Raw genomic sequence first — 18725 nt, forward strand, 5'->3', positions numbered from 1 at the left:
AAACATAGTTTCTCTGTGTAGTCCCTGGCTGTCCTGGAACTCACTCTGTATGGCCTCTGCCTCTCCAGTGCTGGGATAAGAGGGAGAAGCCACTGCTACCTGGATTTGGTATGCTTTTTACTGAATGAAGGCTGAAACAAATTCTTTGTGTGAGAGGTCATATGGACTGGTTTTCATTTTAATGTCAAAGTAACTAAATTCTCTTAGACATATTTGCAATTGTCTTGGAATAATTTCTAGAATTTAAAACAAAACATCCCTAACAAGCCATCTCTGGGGAGTAGATGTTCCTAATGTCCCTACCCTAAGCTCTACCATAAGTGGGAGGGATTGTTCTCCTTATCAGAGACTTTATCTACTAGCAAACATGTATAAAAACTAATTGAGAAAATCAGGCTCAGTCTCCAGAAATTCCCACACCAGAAGAGCTATGCTTTCATTTTATGATACTGAGAAGACAAGAATGTAGACACCACCATCTTCCAGAGTCGACCTATCTGACTGTGTTAGATGAAATTTCTTTAGAGTTCACTGGAATTATTCTCTGTCAATGCATCTGAACAGTTACTACCCCAGAACAACACTGCTATTTATTTTACTTTACTTTGGTTTTGTTGTATGGCCAACATTGGCCTTCAGCTCAAGATCCATGTGTTTCAGACTCTGGAGAACTAGGATCGCAGTTATGCACCAGATGAATGTCTGAAACATGGTAACCAGCTTGTGGACTCTATAATCAAGTCAGACAGAGACCATTTGGGTTTAGCTAGCAACAAAACCAAACCAAGCTGGGATTTGTGAACCACAGTCTCTGCTGTGTCCCTTGTGATTTTCTGTGTGTTAGGCAATGGATTGCACTTGAATATATGGATAAAAGTAAAGAGAAGCCTCAAAAAAAAAAAAAAAAAAAAAAAAAAAAAAAAAAAAAAGAACTTCAAATCTCTCAAAAAAGAAACCAAAGAAGATCTCAGAAAATGGAGAGATCTCCCATGCTCATGAATTGGCAGAATTAACTAGTAAAAATGGCCAACCTACCAAAGGCAATCTACAGATTCAATGCAATCCCCATCAAAATCTGAAGTCAATTCTTCATAGAGTTAGAAAGAGCAATTTGCAAATTAATTTGGAATAACAAAAAACCCAAGATAGTGAAAACTATCTTCAACAATAAAAGAACTTCTGGGAGATTCACCATCCCTAACTTTCAGCTATATTACAGAGCAATAGTGTTAAAAAAAAAAAAAGCTATGTGGTATTGGTACAGAGACAGGCAAGTAGATCAATGGAATAGAATTGAAGACCCAGAAATGAATGCACATACTTATGGTCACTTGATCTTTGACAAAGGAACTAAAACCATCCAGTGGAAAAATAGAAAGCATCTTCAATAAATGGAGCTGGTCTAACTGGCTGTCTGTATGTATAAAAATAAAAATTGTCCTGTATTTTTCACCATGCACAAAGCTCAAGTCCAAATGGATCTTGGTCCTCCAAATAAAACCAGATACACTGAATTTCATAGAAGAGAAAGTGGGAAAGAACCTGAACTCATTGACATAGGGGGAAATTTTCTAAACACAACTCCAATGGCTCATGGTCTAAGATCAAGAATTGATAAATGGAATCTCATGAAACTGGAAAGCTTCTGTAAAGCAAAGGACATAGTCAATAAGACAAATTGGCATCCTACAGATAGGGAAAATAATCTTCACTAACCTCACATCTGATAGAAGGATAATATATAAAATATATAAAGAACTCAAGAAGCTAACCACCAAAAAACCAAACAGCCCAATCAAAAAGTGGAGTATAGAACTAAATGGAGAATTCACAACAGAGGAATCTCGAATGGCTGAGAAGCACCTAAAGAAATGTTCAAAGTCCTTAGTGATCAGAGAAATGCAAATCAAAATGACCCTGAGATTCCACTTCACACCAGTCAGAATGGCTAAGATCAAAACCTCAGGTAAAAACACACGTTGGCGAAGATGTAGAGAAAGAGGAACACTTTTCCATTTCTGGTAGTATTGCAAACTGGTACAACCACACAGGAAATCAATTTGGAGGTTCCTCACAAAATTGGAAATAAACCCACCTAAAGACCCAGAAATACTAGTCTTGGGAATATACCCAAAAGATGCCCCACCATGCCACAGGGATACATGTTCTACTATGTTCATAGCAGCCTTATTTGTGATAGCCAGAAGCTGGAAACAACCCAGATGTCCCAAGACAGAAGAATGGATACAGAAAATGTGGTTCATTTACACAATGGAATACTACCAAGCTATTAAGAACAAGGACATCCTGGATTTTGCAGGCAAGTGGATGGAACTAGAAAATATCATCCTGGGTGAGATAACTCAGACCCAAAAGGACATGCACAGTATGTTCTCACTAATAAGTGGATATTAGCCAAACAAAAAAAAAAAAAACAAAAAAAGTACAGACTACCTAAGATACAGTCCACAGAACTCAACAAGGTCAACAAGCTAAAGGGTCTAGGTGAGGATGCCTCAGTTCCACTTGGGAGGCAAAGGGGATGGGGGTGGGAGGGAAAGGGGAACATGATCTGGTATTGAGTGAGGGAAAAGGACTGAAGCCCTGAGGGCCAGCAGAAAGAATAGAAACAGGTGACCTCGGGAAGAAGGAGGTTGGGAGGAATGTACCAGAGACCTGGGAAGTGAGGGACTCTCAGGACCCTAGATGAAATGCCCTACTATGGGGAAAGGGAGCTTATTGAACCCACCTTTAGCAGAAAAACAGGACATCAAGTGAGGGATGGGGTTGCTATCCTACAGTCTGGCTTTTTTTAATGAAACAATATTGACTTCTCTGACAGATAGGAACAATCTTGCTTAAACTTTATTTTGCCTATAGGCTGCTTCTTCCTAAAACTGTTTTGTTTTTGCAAATATTATAGTGTTGTTTCTACTTAGTCAAATAGTAGTCCATCTAACAATTTTATGTAAGGCAGCTTCTACATTCAATTTACTTTCCTGAAAGACATTTGCCACAGTAACAACCAATAGTTTGCAGGAAGAATCAAAACTTGAACATTTTTGTTATGCACTGATGCTTACCTTTAATTCTGTTAGTTTATAGAGGTATTAAAAACATATCAGTTATTTTATATAATTACATATTGTTTTACTAACCAAGTATTTAAGACAGGCAAAGTATATAATTGTGGCAGTTTGTCACACATAGTATTCTATAGCAAAAGCAAACAAGCAAACAAGCCCAGCTTCAGGAAGGATCAATAAGATAAGTGGATGAGTAGAAGACTAGAGCTATGTACACTTACATGTTATTATCATGTTTGGTATAGGAAGATATTCTGCTAAAGATGTGGGTTAAAAAAGTATACTTTCTGTAGTGTTGCTGAATGGAAAGTTGCCTGTGGTTAAATGTGTTCAAAGGAAAAGGTATTGGCACTTTCTGTAATGCATCCAAAGGCAAGTCAGCATGCATATTTTTCTTTATTGCTTGTCTGGATTTTCTGGTTTTTCTACAACTGTTGCCTAAACATTCCTAAGCAGATCTCCGCCTCCAACAGCTCCATAGGTCTGGCAAAGGCAGGAAGAAGGGACTGAAGGAAGGGAAAGAGAAAGAGAGAGAAGAAAGAAGGTTGCTCTGACTTTCTGGATCTACTTTCTGAAGTAGCTGAGTGTACCTGGAGAATTGGAAAGGCCAGAGAAAGTCCTTCTGAATCTTTGGAAGAAGGCTGACTGTTGAAGCTTCCTTCATTGAGAGATAGGTGAGAACGACAGCAGGTGCTTTTGGAAGTTTGGGATGGTGTGAAACCATTCTGGGAAAACCTGCTCCTCCCTAGTGAGTTTCAGGCTCCTCCCTGGATCATTAGTGTATTTCATGTACTTAAAGGACCACGGCATCTTGGAGAAGCAAGCAGTCATCCACAGGCTCCTATCTGGAGAAAGGGGAGATCTGATGGATGCTTTGTGGGGTCTTTCCTAACTTCCAGATCCAGAATCTCCTCCTTCACACAGGCTGTTCACAAACTGACAGACTCTGGAGCATGCTTTCTACTCAAGCCTCCCTCAGATTTTCCAGATTTGCCTTTGCCTAAAATTTCCTGCTGTTTGTTTCAAAATAGGGTCTACATATCGTGGAGCTCATGATGGTTCTGAGTGGGGCACTATGCTTCCGGTGAGTATTTGGTCATCTGATTTGGTGGTGTCCTCAGAAAAGTGACTTTCAAGTAGACAAGAAGGACTGTTCTCTCATCTGGGCTATCACAGGTAGCTAGGAAGATAGGATATTTTTTGGAATTCTTTTGACCTTCTTCAGACTGGGAAAAACTAAGCAGGATCCTCACAGGTTCCTGATTCTAAGAGTGTGGAATGGGGGATGGGACAAGTAACTAGTTTAGCGCTGCAGCCTGTCATCTTTGGTGAGCAGAGTCAGTGTCCCTTAGAGAGCTCCACTATTGCCTCCATGATGATGAATTAGCATCAGTCCAGACACTGTACTAATTTCTCCATGATCCTTGCTGGAGATGGGAGTAACAGTCCCTCCGTGGGATGCACTGAGCTCAGCATCTTACTACAGATTTTATAGCAGCAGATGACAATGCTCCTTACTCTCACTGGACTCAGTTTATAACTTGTCAGCCCTCTGTATCTGTGGTTTCTACAATCACAGATTCAGCAAACTGATTGAAAATATTAGGAAAAATTGCATCTGTGGTGCGCATATACAGACCTCCCAGTTACTCTTCCCATAAATAATACATTACAGTTATATAGAAATGGTTAGTGTATTCAGGAGGATAGATATCAGTTAGAGGCAAATACTACAGCCATTTGATCTAATGGCCTTAGCACCTGTGGGTTTTAGTTTCTGCAGGGGTCCTAGAACCAATTCTTATGCTAACAAAGTGTTGGAGAATCTCCTGAAGTGTGTGCTCTGAGGCTCAGCCCCATGAGATGGTTTGTGTAAAAGTGCTCTAAGAATGAGGGTGTGGAATGAAACCTCCTCATCATGTTTGGCTGGGAAGATGGCTCCACAGAAGCAGAAAGACATTCATGTTGGGAAAATGTGACTTCCAGAATGTATATCTTCAGAATCCACATAAAAGTCTAGTGTGTGTCTGAGGCCAACCTCTAATCTTAGCACCTGAATGGAGAGACAGGACATCCCTGGGGCAAGCTGACTAGACTAGTCTAATTGGAAAGATCCAGGTTCAACAAGAGTCCCTGCCTTAGCAAATAAAGTGGTGCAGGGTTAAGAAAGACACCCAACGTGGGGTTGCAGCCTCCATGTACATACTCAAACTTGTGGGCATGCATACACATACACCAACACATATGTGAACATGAAGACACATATGCACACCGTACACATACAGATGCAAAAAATGTTCGGCTAGACATCAAGACAATTTTACACTGCAGAGGTCTATTGTAGAATAAAATTTTCATCTTACAGAATCTCAGAAAATCAGCTGAGAAGTAACTTTGAAAAATAAAACTTAAAAGAAAGTCCCCAGGATAAAATATATGGCCATATGGACTCAAACATGCTGTGAAATGTTCAGTCGGATTAGAAATGAGAGGTAGAGTCAGCAGAACTATGAGTATGAGGCCAACCTGGTCTATAGAAGGAGTTTCAGGCCAGTCAGGACTACACAATGAGATCCTGTCTCAAAAACAAAACAAAAAGGTGAGCATCAGATTTTAATCAGGAAGAGGCCTGGTTGTTATTTAACCCTCTGCTATGGTTTAGCAATGAAGAGAGTCACACTCAGAGCAAAAAGGAATTTTGTTTGTTCCAACTCATATCCAAACCTTCCCAGTAAGAGTTAGCGCAGGTAAGACCCTCTTCTGCTCATAGAGATTCCCGCAGGGGTTAAACATGTCCAAACAACTTTCAGGTCGTAAGACAGGTTTAGGATAAGAAGCCTGTGAATCAGGGGAATCAATGAAGATAGAGAAGTGGTCCTGGCTTTGAAGAGTCTAAGGCTCCAACCCACAGGGGCCCAACAGAGCATATGTAAAAGATTTAATGTGGGGAAGTAACAGACTTCAGGTACAGATGAGAAGAAGGGAGAGAGAGTCAGTCATCTTGCAGAGCTAGGCCTGAAAGTTGCATGACTATGTAACTGTGGAAATAGAGCGAGACAAAGTGCCTGAATTTGGGGGATCCTTCTGGAGCCAAGGCAAGGTAAGACATCCATCTCTATCCTTTATGGAGGCTTGTTTCTTCCTGGTGTTTCAGAATGAAGGATTCAGCCTTGAAGGTACTGTATCTGCACAATAACCAGCTGCTGGCTGGAGGATTGCATGCGGGGAAGGTAATTAAAGGTTGGTATCTATGAGTCCTAGGTCTCTGTACTCTCTTGGGGTATGTGTTTAGAAGCCCTTAAATGATTCTGTAAACCAGTGGCAGGTCTACAAACCACAGGATTACCAAGTCAGATAGGGAGTCATAAAACAGGCTTTAAACAAAGTGGAAACCTTGGTAAAGCATCTGTGTAGAGGTGGAGTATTTTCCAGGACAAATGGCCTGTGATTCTATCATAGGCTTTTGAATATTCTGCCTCCACAGGAGCCAATACTTGGCAGAAGACGAAAATAGATCTTCATTCCCACTTAAGTGAGCTCTGCTCTTCCATGTGCTCCCCAGAGAGCCCACAGACATGAGATCTGGACAGTGGGACCACCCTCTGGCCTCCTGCTTACTTATGGTGCCCTCTGACTTTGGCAGGCCTACAACAATACATACGTGTTTACTTGGGCATCCTTAGGAGATATAAAAGCTGAACATACCCTTTGTTGCATTGTGTGTACATATGTGTATATGAGAACACTACATGAAGGTTTATCTATAAGTGAACGCATGCATAAGCTCATGCATATAAATATGTGTGTAAGCATATGTGTGCATACAATATGCATATAAACATTGTCTTGTGTGTGCCTATAAATGTGTACATATTTTTATTATGTACTATTTATGGGGGTACATACATATGTGTAATTGTATCTATGTACATATGCATGTATCAATGTAATGTGTGTGCATGTGTGATATGTAGTGAAGACTGAAATCCTGTTCTGTTCACAGAAATCCCACAGAGGCTATAGAACTCTAACAGGACAATACAAGAAGCAGAAAAGAGGCCTGGGAGCTGGGGGAGGGGGCGGAATTTGGAGAATTTCTCCAATTTGGCCTTATAAAAGAGAGATTGAGTAGAATAGTGTACCTGTGTTCCTGTGCTGCGATGTCTTATCTGGGCCAGGTGGCAGGATATTAGCCTTATCCATGTGTGGGGACGGAGGATGCCTCACTCTGGCTCTACTTCCCTTGAGCCCCTACTCAGAGAGAGTGGACAGGACACCCAAGCTCCTGCCTCTTGCCTTTTTCCTCTAGGTGAGGAGATCAGCGTTGTCCCAAATCGGGCACTGGATGCCAGTCTGTCCCCTGTAATCCTGGGTGTTCAAGGAGGAAGCCAGTGCCTGTCCTGTGGGACAGAGAAAGAGCCAATTCTGAAACTTGAGGTGAGTCTTACGGCGGCATCTTCCGGGCCTGAGCTGGGAGACGCAGAGAACACCCAGGCTGCCACTCAGGCTAAGTTCCTTTGGATGCTGCTGAAGGCACCAAAAGGTCTACTCTAAGGACCTTTTTCCTTGCCCAGTTTAGCACCGCCCCGTCTCCGCCACTTGCCCACTCCTGTGTCTCATCCTTCATGCCCCTTTTCTACAGCCAGTGAACATTATGGAGCTCTACCTCGGGACCAAGGAATCAAAGAGCTTCACCTTCTACCGGCGCGATCTGGGTCTTACCTCTAGCTTCGAGTCTGCTGCCTACCCAGGCTGGTTTCTCTGTACCTCACCCGAAGCTGACCAACCCGTCAGGCTCACTCAGATCTCTGAGGACCCCGCCTGGGATGCTCCCATCACAGACTTCTACTTTCAACAGTGTGACTAGGGCTGTGTGGTTCCCCAAACTCCCTAAGCAGAGGTGGTCGTAGAGGAGCCCCATATTGGGTAACTTACTCCTCTCCTTCCTCACAGGACTACTGCTTCTGACTTCTAAGGCACATAGGCACTCTCTTCTCCTGTGTCCCAGTGCTGGCAAATCTTCTGGTATTTGGAGCCCAATGTGTAGATTCTTTCCAATTAGATGGTACTGCCTCTGGTATGGAATCCAACAGAAACCACAAAGGACCAACACAGAGCAACATAAAAATAGTCTTGGGTGAGGGAGAGGTGGGAATTATTCATGCATAGTAAGATCTGACACAGTACCTCAGAAGTCCTGCCATCCCCATCTGTCCAGGAGAACAAGGGGGCACCAAGACTTTTCTGACTGGCTGGGCCCTTTCCCTTGATCTTGCTGCTGACATCTGCTGCCTGTCTCATCCTTGCCTTCATTTTCTGGCCTTGGACTGAGAGGATGATGTCAGGATAGAGGACAGAAGGTGGCCAGGCACACTGTCCTGGTTTGAAACCAGAGGTACAATAAAAATTCATGATTCTTGTCTCCACTCACATAAGAAGAAGCTTGTGAACAATAGGTGGGGAGAGATTGCTACTAAATAACTCATCTTGTAATTTCATCTTAATTAAAATATACTTATCTATATTATACATTTTAAAGGTGGTCTGGAGTGTTTACATCAATTGTAGCCATGTCCAAGTGAGAGCAAGACAGGTGACTTTTCCTTTTATCTGTGTCTATTACCTTTTCCCTTATGGAGGTGGGTCGTTTGTATAATAATAAAAAAGGAATCAATATAGAGGGAAGTGAAACAGACAAAGTTTCTGGTCATCCTCACCATCTGCTGAGTGAAATCCAAACTGAGCTCGGCTACTCTAAGTGGCAAGGAGCAGGGAGCAAGGGGCAGACCCTAGAAAAGCTAGGAAGAATGTGATGGGTTCGTGCTAGAATCTCCTGGGTAAGGTATTTACAGAAGAAATAAAGGAAAGAAGAAAGGAGTGGAGGGAGGGAAAAGAAGGAAGGGAAGGAAAGGAAAGGGGAAAGACTATCCTGTGCTTTAACCTGGGATGGTGACAAACTCCTGGAATTCCAAGGAATCACAGCTAACTTCCTAGAGGGCTACTGTGCTGGTTTGAAAGTTTCCTCCTCAAATTTATGTCCCTCCCAAATCTACTATGATCTTAAACGTAAAGTGCTGGACTGATGTCTTTTGAAAATAATGTAGACACAGAAGGGGCAGAGGGGAAAGGCCCACATGAGACAGAGGCAAAGGTTGAAGTGACTTGGCTGCCACAGCCAGAGGGCCACGGACTGTGCAAACCACCAGCAGCAAGAAAGAGGAGAGAATCCAGAGAGTACAGATGGAGAGACCCCTGGCTCCAGCTGCATGTGAAACAGAAGATGGCCTTGCTGGGCACCAATGGAAGGAGAAGCCCTTGGTCCTGACAAGACTCGACACCCAGTATAGAGGAATGTCAGGGTGGGGAGGCCAGAAGGGGTGGGTGGATGGGTGGAAGAACACCCTCATAGAAGGAGGAGGGGATAGAGGATTTACGGATGGGAAACCAGGAAAGGGGATAACATTTGAAATGCAAAAAAAAAAAATTAAAAATCCTCTGGGGGAGAAAGGGGGTGGGGAGGAAAGGTTCCTTTCTAGGGCATCTGAGAGAGCGCTGCCTTGCTGACACCTTAGTCTCAACCTTCTGGTCCCCTGCACAGAATACACTGCCACTGCTCTAAGTTACTAAGTGTGAAGTCATTGGTGCTAGCAGCTGGAGGGACTGAATGGAGCTGGTAGTGGTCTCTACTTCCTCAAGTCTACTCCCTCTGATGCTCTGCCATATTACCTCTGGGCTAGTGAAATATGGCAGAGGTGCCAGCAGGCTACTACAGAGAGTGGTTCTGAAAGACACTTTAATGGCTTTGGAGGGCCTGGTCTTTCTCTTCACACTGGGGCAAGCCAGTTTCTATGCTATAAGCAACCCCTTAGAGAGAGCATATGAGGGAAGCTAGTCACCCATGGACAACAGCTGAATGTATGAGCTCAGGAGCATGGCCTGCCCTGCAGCCATTGCAAGCCAGATGCTGTCTTGATTGCAGCCTCATAAGAAACTGAAGCAGCACTGCCCCCACCCAGCTGCTCCAAGGCAAAGGTTTCCCCACAGAAACCCCATGAACTAAACATGTTGCTTTTAGATTCTGCAGAAAGTTGATAAGCTGCAATAAATAATATTCAAAGAAAGAGAAGCATACGCAGTTACTTTATTGTGATCAAAACTTTATGTCTCCACTCCTTCCATTTTCCTTCTCAGAATCAACACCAGCCTTTCACTAACCCAAAGAGCCTATTTAATGCAGGTCATGCTTCGCTCGTCAACTGTTAGCTGCTCCTATAATGTCCAATTCCTCTTCGACCAATGCTGCATCTCCCACCTGCACACCAGGATGTCTCTCACATTCCTATCTAAAACATTGGGGACTAAGAGTGAAAGCAAAAGAAGGGGTCCATATCAGAAGCCCAGGTATTTGCTGTAAAACACACTTGTCAGGCAAGTTTGACAGGCTTACTTACAATTTGTAGAAGGACCAGCAAGGTGGCCAAGACAGAAGAGGTAACTCCTCTGCTTGTCCTAGAACCTTCAGTTCTAAGGATATCTAAGCTCCTTGAGCAACGGGCAGCACCATTTCTACCACAGACCTCTCAGAGATACTGAAGATGCAGACTGCAGGACACAGACCTCAGTTACCAGACTGTTTCTGCACACCCTGTTCACACTGCCTGCCTATGAGTTAGTTTCATAGTGCATCCCTATTTCGGGACACTGTACCCATCCCCCACCACCTACAGAAATCACTCACTTTTCAATGTCACCTCCTATAGGAAGTATTTGGAAAGATGAGAGACATGGTCATTTGTGATGATGGCACTCGGTAATTATCTGCTGTAAAAAGTTGGCTTAGGGACTCTGGCACATACCTGACCTTAAGGTCGGAACTGCACCAATATGATTTTAAGCACTTAGCATAATGCTTCACAAATTTTTAGAACATGATTTGTACAGAATGTGAAAACTCACAATTCTGGGGCACCCTTTCCCTTGCCTCTACCCACATAAACCCTTGCAAAAGAGTGGTTTGAATTCCACCTCATTCTTCCTTCTTTGTAGGGTGACAGAATTTAAAAATACTTTAGTCTGGGTAAGATCACACTTCCAAATCCAGCATGAAAGAAGAAATAGAAGCACATTTATTTTCTTGCTGTTGCTGTTCTTGGTGTTGTCGTTGTTGTTGTGCTATTGTTGTTGCTACTGCTACTGCTGCTGTTGTAATAGTCACAGTAAAGGGAGACATTATTGCTTGAGAGAATCTAGCATCATGGCTCTTTGAGTAAAAACTACCACTACTGTTTCTGTAATTTTGGTAGCAGCCACTGGCCTGGGCCTATATTTTCAGAGAGGAAATGCCCACATCAGGTGGGATCTTGTCAATTGCAGACATTGAAGATCAGAAACTCTTAATGATCAGGTCATGAGGAAAGAAATAAAGGAGCTGACAGCCTTTTTTCCTGAAAAAGCAAAATACAACTCATGCAGGCAGGAGAATACATTTGCTTTTCATAATTATATATAATTATAACTGAGTATGAATTATCTAGAGAATATTTTATCAGAATTTTCTCCCATATTTTTATCTTAACCATAAAAATAATGAACTCCGCTGTGCCCAGGGTCGCAAGAGAAGGTGGGGCAGGCCCTTCTGGTTGCTGCCCTCATGGAGAGCTGAAGCCCGGCTCTGAGGAGCGACTTCAGACCCAAGACCAGAGTTAAGACCAACTTTTCTGCTCCAAGTGACCTGCCTGGTGGACTCAGGACACACAAAGGTAAAATTCCTCTGCGACTTCCAGTTTCTAGCTGGGGCCCGATCCTCACTGATCCTGGCCCACAGCTCCCTGTTCCCAAACCCCGTGGGAGAGAGAGCTCATCGCCCTGACAGGTGGGCACTCCTGAGACTGAAGAGCAGGAGAGACCGCCAATACTGCCCACCCCTGCCCACATCCCTGACCCAAGAGGAAACTGTATAGGGCCTCTGGGAACAGGAAGATAGGGGCACTCAAGCTGCAGGAACGACACTGCCTGGATCTGAAGGGACCTGGTCAAACAGCTCCCTGCACCCAAATGATGTGGGAGGGAGAGCTAGACCCTCAGAGGGGCAGACAAACATGGGAAGCCAGAGGAGACTACTCTCTGCCCACATTTCTGATGCAAGAGGAAAACGCCTAGCGCCATCTGGGCCCCCTGTGCACAGGGTCCCAAGAGAAGGCAAGGCAGGCCCTTATAGTTGCTGCCCTAATGGAGAGCTGAAACACAGCCCCCAAGGTGTGACTTCAGGCCCAAAGCAAGAGGTAAGACCAACTTTTCTGCTCCAACTGACCTGCCTGGTGGAATCAGGACACACGCGCACAGGAACATCTGAAGACCAGTAGACAGGAACGACTACATGCCTAAAAGCAGAACACTCTGTTCCCATAACTGGCTGAAAGAAAACAGGAAAATAGGTCTACAGCACTCGTGACACACAGGCATATAGGATGGTCTAACCAGTGTCAAAAATAGCAGAACAAAGTAACACGAGAGACAACGTGATGGCAAGAGGCAAGGGCAAGAACCCAAGCAACAAAAACCAAGACTACATGGCATCATTGGAGCCCAATTCTCACACCAAAGAAACACTGAATATCCAAACACAGCAGAAAAGCAAGATCTAGATTTTAAATCACAATTGATCATGATGACAGAGGACTTCAAGAAAGACATAAAAAACTCCCTTAGAGAAATGCAGGAAAACACAAATAAACAAGGAGAAGCCTATAGAGAAGAAACACAAAAATCCCTGAAAGAATTACAGGAAAACACAATCAAACAGGTGAAGGAATTAAAAATGGAAATAGAAGTAATAAAGAAAACACGAAGGGAGACAACCCTGGATATAGAAAACCAAAGGAAGAGACAAGGAGTTGTAGATACAAGCATCACCAACAGAATGCAAGAGATAGAAGAGAGAATCTCAGGAGCAAGAAGATTCCATAGAAATCATCCACACAACTGTCAAAGATAATGGAAAATGGAAAAAGCTACTGGCCCAAAACATACAGGAAATTCAGGACACAATGAGAAGGTCAAACCTGAGGATAATAGATATAGAAGAGAGTGAAGACTCCCAGCTCAAAGGACCAGTAAATATCTTCAAAAAAAATCATACAAGAAAACTTCCCTAACCTAAAGAAAGAGATGCCCATAAGCATACAAGAAGCCTACAGAACTCCAAATAGATTGGACCAGAAAAGAAACTCCTCCACTCACATATTAGTCAAAACACCAAATGCACAAAATAAAGAAAGAATATTAAAAACAGTAAAGAAAAAAGGTCAAGTAACATATAAAGGCAGACCTATCAGAATTACACCAGACTTCTCACCAGAGAATATGAAAGCCAGAAGATCCTGGACAGATGTCATACAGACCCTAAGAGAACACAAATGCCAGCCCAGGTTACTGTACCAGCAAACCTCAATTAACACACATGGAGAAACGAAGATATTCCCTGACAAAACCAAATTTACACAAGATCTTTCTACAAATCCAGCCCTATGAAGGATAATAAATGGTAAAGACCAACATAAGGAGGCAAGCTACACCCTAAAAAAAGCAAGAAACTAATCATATTACAACAAAACAAAGAGAAGAAAAGCACACAAACATAATCTCACATCCAAATACGAATTTAACAGGAAACAACAATCACTATTCCTTAATATCTCTCAACATCAATGGACTCAATTCCCCAATAAAAAGACACAGATTAACAAACTGGATATGCAATGAGGACCCAACATTTTGCTGCCTACAGGAAACACCTCAGAGACAAAGATAGATACTACTTCAGAGTAAAAGTCTGGAAAACAACTTTCCAAGAAAATGGTCAGAAGAAGCAAGCTGGAGTAACCATTCTAATATCGAATAAAATCAATTTTCAACCAAAAGTCATCAAAAAAGATAAGGAAGAACACTTCATATTCATCAAAGGAAAAATCCACCAAGATAAACTCTCAATCCTAAATATCTATGCCCCAAATACAAGGGCACCTACATACATAAAAGAAACCTTACTAAAGCTCAAAGCACACATTGCACCTCACACAATAATAGTAGGAAATTTCAGCATCCCACTCTCATCAATGGACAGATCATGGAAACAGAAATTAAACAGAGACATAGACAGACTAAGAGAAGTCATGAACCAAATGTATTTAACAGATATTTATAGAATATTCTATCCTAAAACAAAAGGATATACCTTCTCACCACCTCATGGTACTTTCTCCAAAATTTACCATATGATTGGTCTTAAAACAGGCTTCAACAGATACAGAAAGATAGAAATAATCCTATGTGTCCTACCAGTCCACCACAGGCTAAAGCTGGTCTTCAATAACAATAAGGAAAGAATGCCCACATATACATGGAAGTTGAACAATGCTCTACTCGATGAAAACCTGGTCAAGGAAGAAATAAAGAAAGAAATTAAAGACTTCTTAGAATTTAATGAAAATGAAGGTACAACATACCCAAACTTATGGGACACAATGAAAGCTGTTCTAAGAGGAAAACTCATAGCTCTGAGTACCTGCAGAAATAAACAGGAGAGAGCAGCTTGACAGCACACCTAAAAGCTCTAGAACAAAAAGAAGCAAAGACACCTAGGAGGAGTATAAGGCAGGAAATAATCAAACTCAGAGCTGAAATCAACCAAGTAGAAACAAAAAGGACTATACAAAGAATGAACAGAACCAAAAGCTGGTTCTTTGAGAAAATCAACAAGATAGATAAACCCTTAGCCAGACTAATGAGAGGACACAGAGAGTATGTCCAAATTAATAGAATCAGAAATGAAAAGGGAGCCTTAACAACAAATCAGAGGAAACTCAAAAAATTGTCAGATCCTACTACAAAAGCCTATATTCAACAAAACTTGAAAATCTGGAGGAAATGGACAATTTCCAAGACAGATACCAGGTACCGAAGTTAAATCAGGAACAGAACAGATAAACCATTTAAACAACCCCATAACTCCTAAAGAAATAGAATCAGTCATTAAAACTCTCCCAACCAAAAAGAGCCCAGGTCCAGATGGGTTCAGTGCAGAATTCTATCAGACCTTCATAGAAGACCTCATACCAATACTATCCAAACATTTTCCGACTAAATTGAAACAGATGGAGCGCTACCGAATTCCTTCTATGAAGCCACAATTACTCTTATACCTAAACACACAAAGACCCAACAAAGAAAGAGAACTTCAGACTAATGTCCCTTATGAATATTGACACAAAGATACTCAATAAAATTCTTGCAAACTGAATCCAAGAACACATCAAAACAATCATCTATCATGATCAAGTAGGCTTCATCCCAGGCATGCAGGGATGGTTTAATATATGGAAAACCATCAATGTAATCCACTATATAAACAAACTGAGAGATTAAAAACCACACGATCATTTCATTAGATGCTGAGAAACCATTTGACAAAATTCAACACCCCTTCATGATAAAAGTCCTGGAAAGAATAGGAATTCAAGGCCCATACATAAACATAGTAAAAGCCATATACAGCAAACCAGTTGCTAACATTAAACTAAATGGAGAGAAACTTGAAGCAACCCCACTAAAATCAGGGACTAGACAAGGCTGCCCACTCTCTCCCTACTTATTCAATATAGTTCTTGAAGTTCTAGCCAGAGCAATCAGACAACAAAAGGAGGTCAAGGGGATACAGATCGGAAAAGAAGAAGTCAAAATATCACTATTTGCAAATGATATGATAGTATATTTAAGTGATCCCAAAAGTTCCACCAGAGAACTACTAAAGCTGATAAACAACTTCAGCAAAGTGGCTGGGTATAAATTTAACTCAAATAAATCAGTAGCCTTCCTCTACACAAAAGAGCAACAAGCCGAGAAAGAAATTAGGGAAACGACACCCTTCATAATAGACCCAAATAATATAAAGTACCTCGGTGTGACTTTAACCAAGCAAGTAAAAGATTTGTACAATAAGAACTTCAAGACACTGAAGAAAGAAATTGAAGAAGACCTCAGAAGATGGAAAGATCTCCCATGCTCATGGATTGGCAGGATTAATATAGCAAAAATGGCCATTTTACCAAAAGCGACCTACAGATTCAATGCAATCCCCATCAAAATACCAATCCAATTCTTCAGAGAGTTAGACAGAACAATTTGCAAATTCATCTGGAATAACAAAAAACCCAGGATAGCTAAAACTATCCTCAACAATAAAAGGACTTCAGGGGGAATCACTATCCCTGAACTCAAGCAGCATTACAGAGCAATAGTGATAAAAACTGCATGGTATTGGTACAGAGACAGACAGATAGACCAATGGAATAGAATTGAAGACCCAGAAATGAACCCACATACCTATGGTCACTTGATTTTTGACAAAGGAGTCAAAACCATCCAATGGAAAAAAGATAGCATTTTCAGCAAATGGTGCTGGTTCAACTGGAGGTCAACATGTAGAAAAATGCAGATCAATCCATGCTTATCACCCTGTACAAAGCTTAAGTCCAAGTGGATCAAGGACCTCCACATCAAACCAGACACACTCAAACTAATAGAAGAAAAACTAGGGAAGCATCTGGAACACATGGGCACTGGAAAAAATTTCCTGAACAAAACACCAATGGCTTATGCTCTAAGATCAAGAATCCACAAATGGGATCTCATAAAACTGCAAAGCTTCTGTAAGGCAAAGGACACTGTGGTTAGGACAAAATGGCAACCAACAGATTGGGAAAAGATCTTTACCAATCCTACAATAGATAGAGGCCTTATATCCAAAATATACAAAGAACTCAAGAAGTTAGACCGCAGGGAAACAAATAACCCTATTAAAAAATGGGGTTCAGAGCTAAACAAAGAATTCACAGCTGAGGAATGCCGAATGGCTGAGAAACACCTAAAGAAATGTTCACCATCTTTAGTCATAAGGGAAATGCAAATCAAAACAACCCTGAGATTTCACCTCACACCAGTGAGAATGGCTAAGATCAAAAACTCAGGTGACAGCAAATGCTGGCGAGGATGCGGAGAAAGAGGAACACTCCTCCATTGTTGGTGGGGTTGCAGACTGGTACAACCATTCTGGAAATCAGTCTGGAGGTTCCTCAGAAAATTGGACATTGAACTGCCTGAGGATCCAGCTATACCTCTCTTGGGCATATACCCAAAAGATGCCCCAACATATAAAAAAGACACGTGCTCCACTATGTTCATCACAGCCTTATTTATAATAGCCAGAAGCTGCAAAGAACCAAGATGCCCTTCAACAGAGGAATGGATACAGAAAATGTGGTACATCTACACAATGGAATATTACTCAGCTATCAAAAACAATGACTTTATGAAATTCGTAGGTAAATGGTTGGAACTGGAAAATATCATCCTGAGTGAGCTAACCCAATTACAGAAAGACATACATGGTATGCACTCATTGATAAGTGGCTATTAGCCCAAATGCTTGAATTACCCTAGATGCCTAGAACAAATGAAACTCAAGACAGATGATCAAAATGTGAATGCTTCACTCCTTCTTTAAAAGGGGAACAAGAATACCCTTGGGAGGGAATAGGGAGGCAAAGATTAAAACAGAGACTGAAGGACACCCATTCAGAGCCTGCCCCACATGTGGCCCATACATATACAGCACCCAATTAGACAAGATGGATGAAGCAAAGAAGTGCAGACCGACAGGAGCCGGATGTAGATCGCTCCTGAGAGACACAGCCAGAATACAGCAAATACAGAGGCGAATGCCAGCAGCAAACCACTGAACTGAGAATAGGACCCCCGTTGAAGGAATCAGAGAAAGAACTGGAAGAGCTTGAAGGGGCTCAAGACCCCATATGTACAACAATGCCAAGCTACCAGAGCTTCCAGGGACTAAGCAACTACCTAAAGACTATACATGGACTGACCCTGGACTCTGACCTCATAGGTAGCAATGAATATCCTAGTAAGAGCACCAGTGGAAGGGGAAGCCCTGGGTCCTGCTAAGACTGAACCCCCAGTGAACTAAACTGTTGAGGAGAAGGCGGCAATGGGGGGAGGGTAGAGAGGGGAACACCCATAAGGAAGGGGAGGGGGGAGGGAAAGGGAATAACACTCGAAATGTATATAAGAAATACTCAAGTTGGGGGCTGGAGAGATGGCTCAGTGGTTAAGAGCACCGACTGCTCTTCCCAAGGTCCTGAGTTCAAATCCCAGCAACCACATGGTGGCTCACAACCATCTGTAATGAGATCTGATGCCCTTGTCTGGTGTGTCTAAAGGCAGCTACAGTGTACTCATATATAATAACTAAATAAAATATTTAAAAAAAAAGAAATACTCAAGTTAATAAAAAAAAATTCAGGTGACAGCAAATGCTGGCAAGGATGTGGAGAAAGAGGAACACTCCTCCATTGTTGGTGGAATTGGTACAACCATTCTGGAAACCAGTTTGGGGATTGCTCAGAAAATTGGACATTGAACTACCTGAGGACCCAGCTATACCTCTCTTGGGCATATACCCAAAAGATGCCCCAACATATAACAAAGACACGCGCTTCACTATGTTCATAACAGCCTTATTTATAATAGGCAGAAGCTATAAAGAACCCAGATGCCCTTCAACAG

The 18725-nt window shown here is 42.1% G+C and overlaps 2 protein-coding genes across 6 annotated transcripts in view; one reads left to right on the plus strand and one right to left on the minus strand.

Annotated features, from left to right (window-relative positions):
• The window catches only part of Il36b (interleukin 36, beta), a 101826-nt gene that overhangs the window by 28590 nt on the left and 54511 nt on the right, over positions 1 to 18725 (minus strand). The window contains exon 1 of one of the 2 annotated variants that reach the window (XM_087652903.1): positions 7229 to 7486. The exons of the other annotated variant lie outside the window; for it this stretch is intronic. The gene's annotated coding sequence lies outside the window, so the exon portion shown is untranslated. Of the gene's footprint in view, positions 1 to 7228; positions 7487 to 18725 lie in introns of those variants that run through there. 2 annotated transcript variants of the gene reach the window in all.
• On the plus strand, positions 3570 to 8624 carry Il36rn (interleukin 36 receptor antagonist). 4 transcript variants are annotated; one of them, NM_001107814.2, is made up of 6 exons: positions 3570 to 3760; positions 3886 to 4013; positions 4118 to 4170; positions 6241 to 6326; positions 7396 to 7523; positions 7729 to 8624. In NM_001107814.2, the coding sequence occupies exons 3-6, from the start codon at positions 4139 to 4141 to the stop codon at positions 7951 to 7953; spliced, it is 471 nt and encodes a 156-aa protein (NP_001101284.1). In that variant the 5' UTR covers positions 3570 to 3760; positions 3886 to 4013; positions 4118 to 4138; the 3' UTR covers positions 7954 to 8624. The 4 variants fall into 4 exon arrangements, with proteins under 4 accessions (NP_001101284.1, NP_001421095.1, XP_087508632.1 ...); XM_087652506.1 differs by lacking the exon at positions 3570 to 3760 and adding an exon at positions 4030 to 4054 and having other exon boundaries at positions 3859 to 3962; NM_001434166.1 differs by lacking the exon at positions 3886 to 4013.

Source organism: Rattus norvegicus, chromosome 3 (assembly GCF_021556685.1).
Source record: "Rattus norvegicus strain SHRSP/BbbUtx chromosome 3, alternate assembly SHRSP_T2T, whole genome shotgun sequence".
Classification (NCBI taxonomy): Eukaryota; Metazoa; Chordata; class Mammalia; order Rodentia; family Muridae; genus Rattus; species Rattus norvegicus.

Coding starts and splice junctions, on each gene's coding strand:
- Il36rn (XM_087652506.1), top strand. CDS start 3,874: ATGTACTTAAAGGACCACGGCATCTTGGAGAAGCAAGCAGTCATCCAC. Junction 4,055..4,117: donor GGAGCATGCTTTCTACTCAA/GCCTCCCTCAGA, acceptor GTTTCAAAATAG/GGTCTACATATCGTGGAGCT. Junction 7,524..7,728: donor AGCCAATTCTGAAACTTGAG/GTGAGTCTTACG, acceptor CCTTTTCTACAG/CCAGTGAACATTATGGAGCT.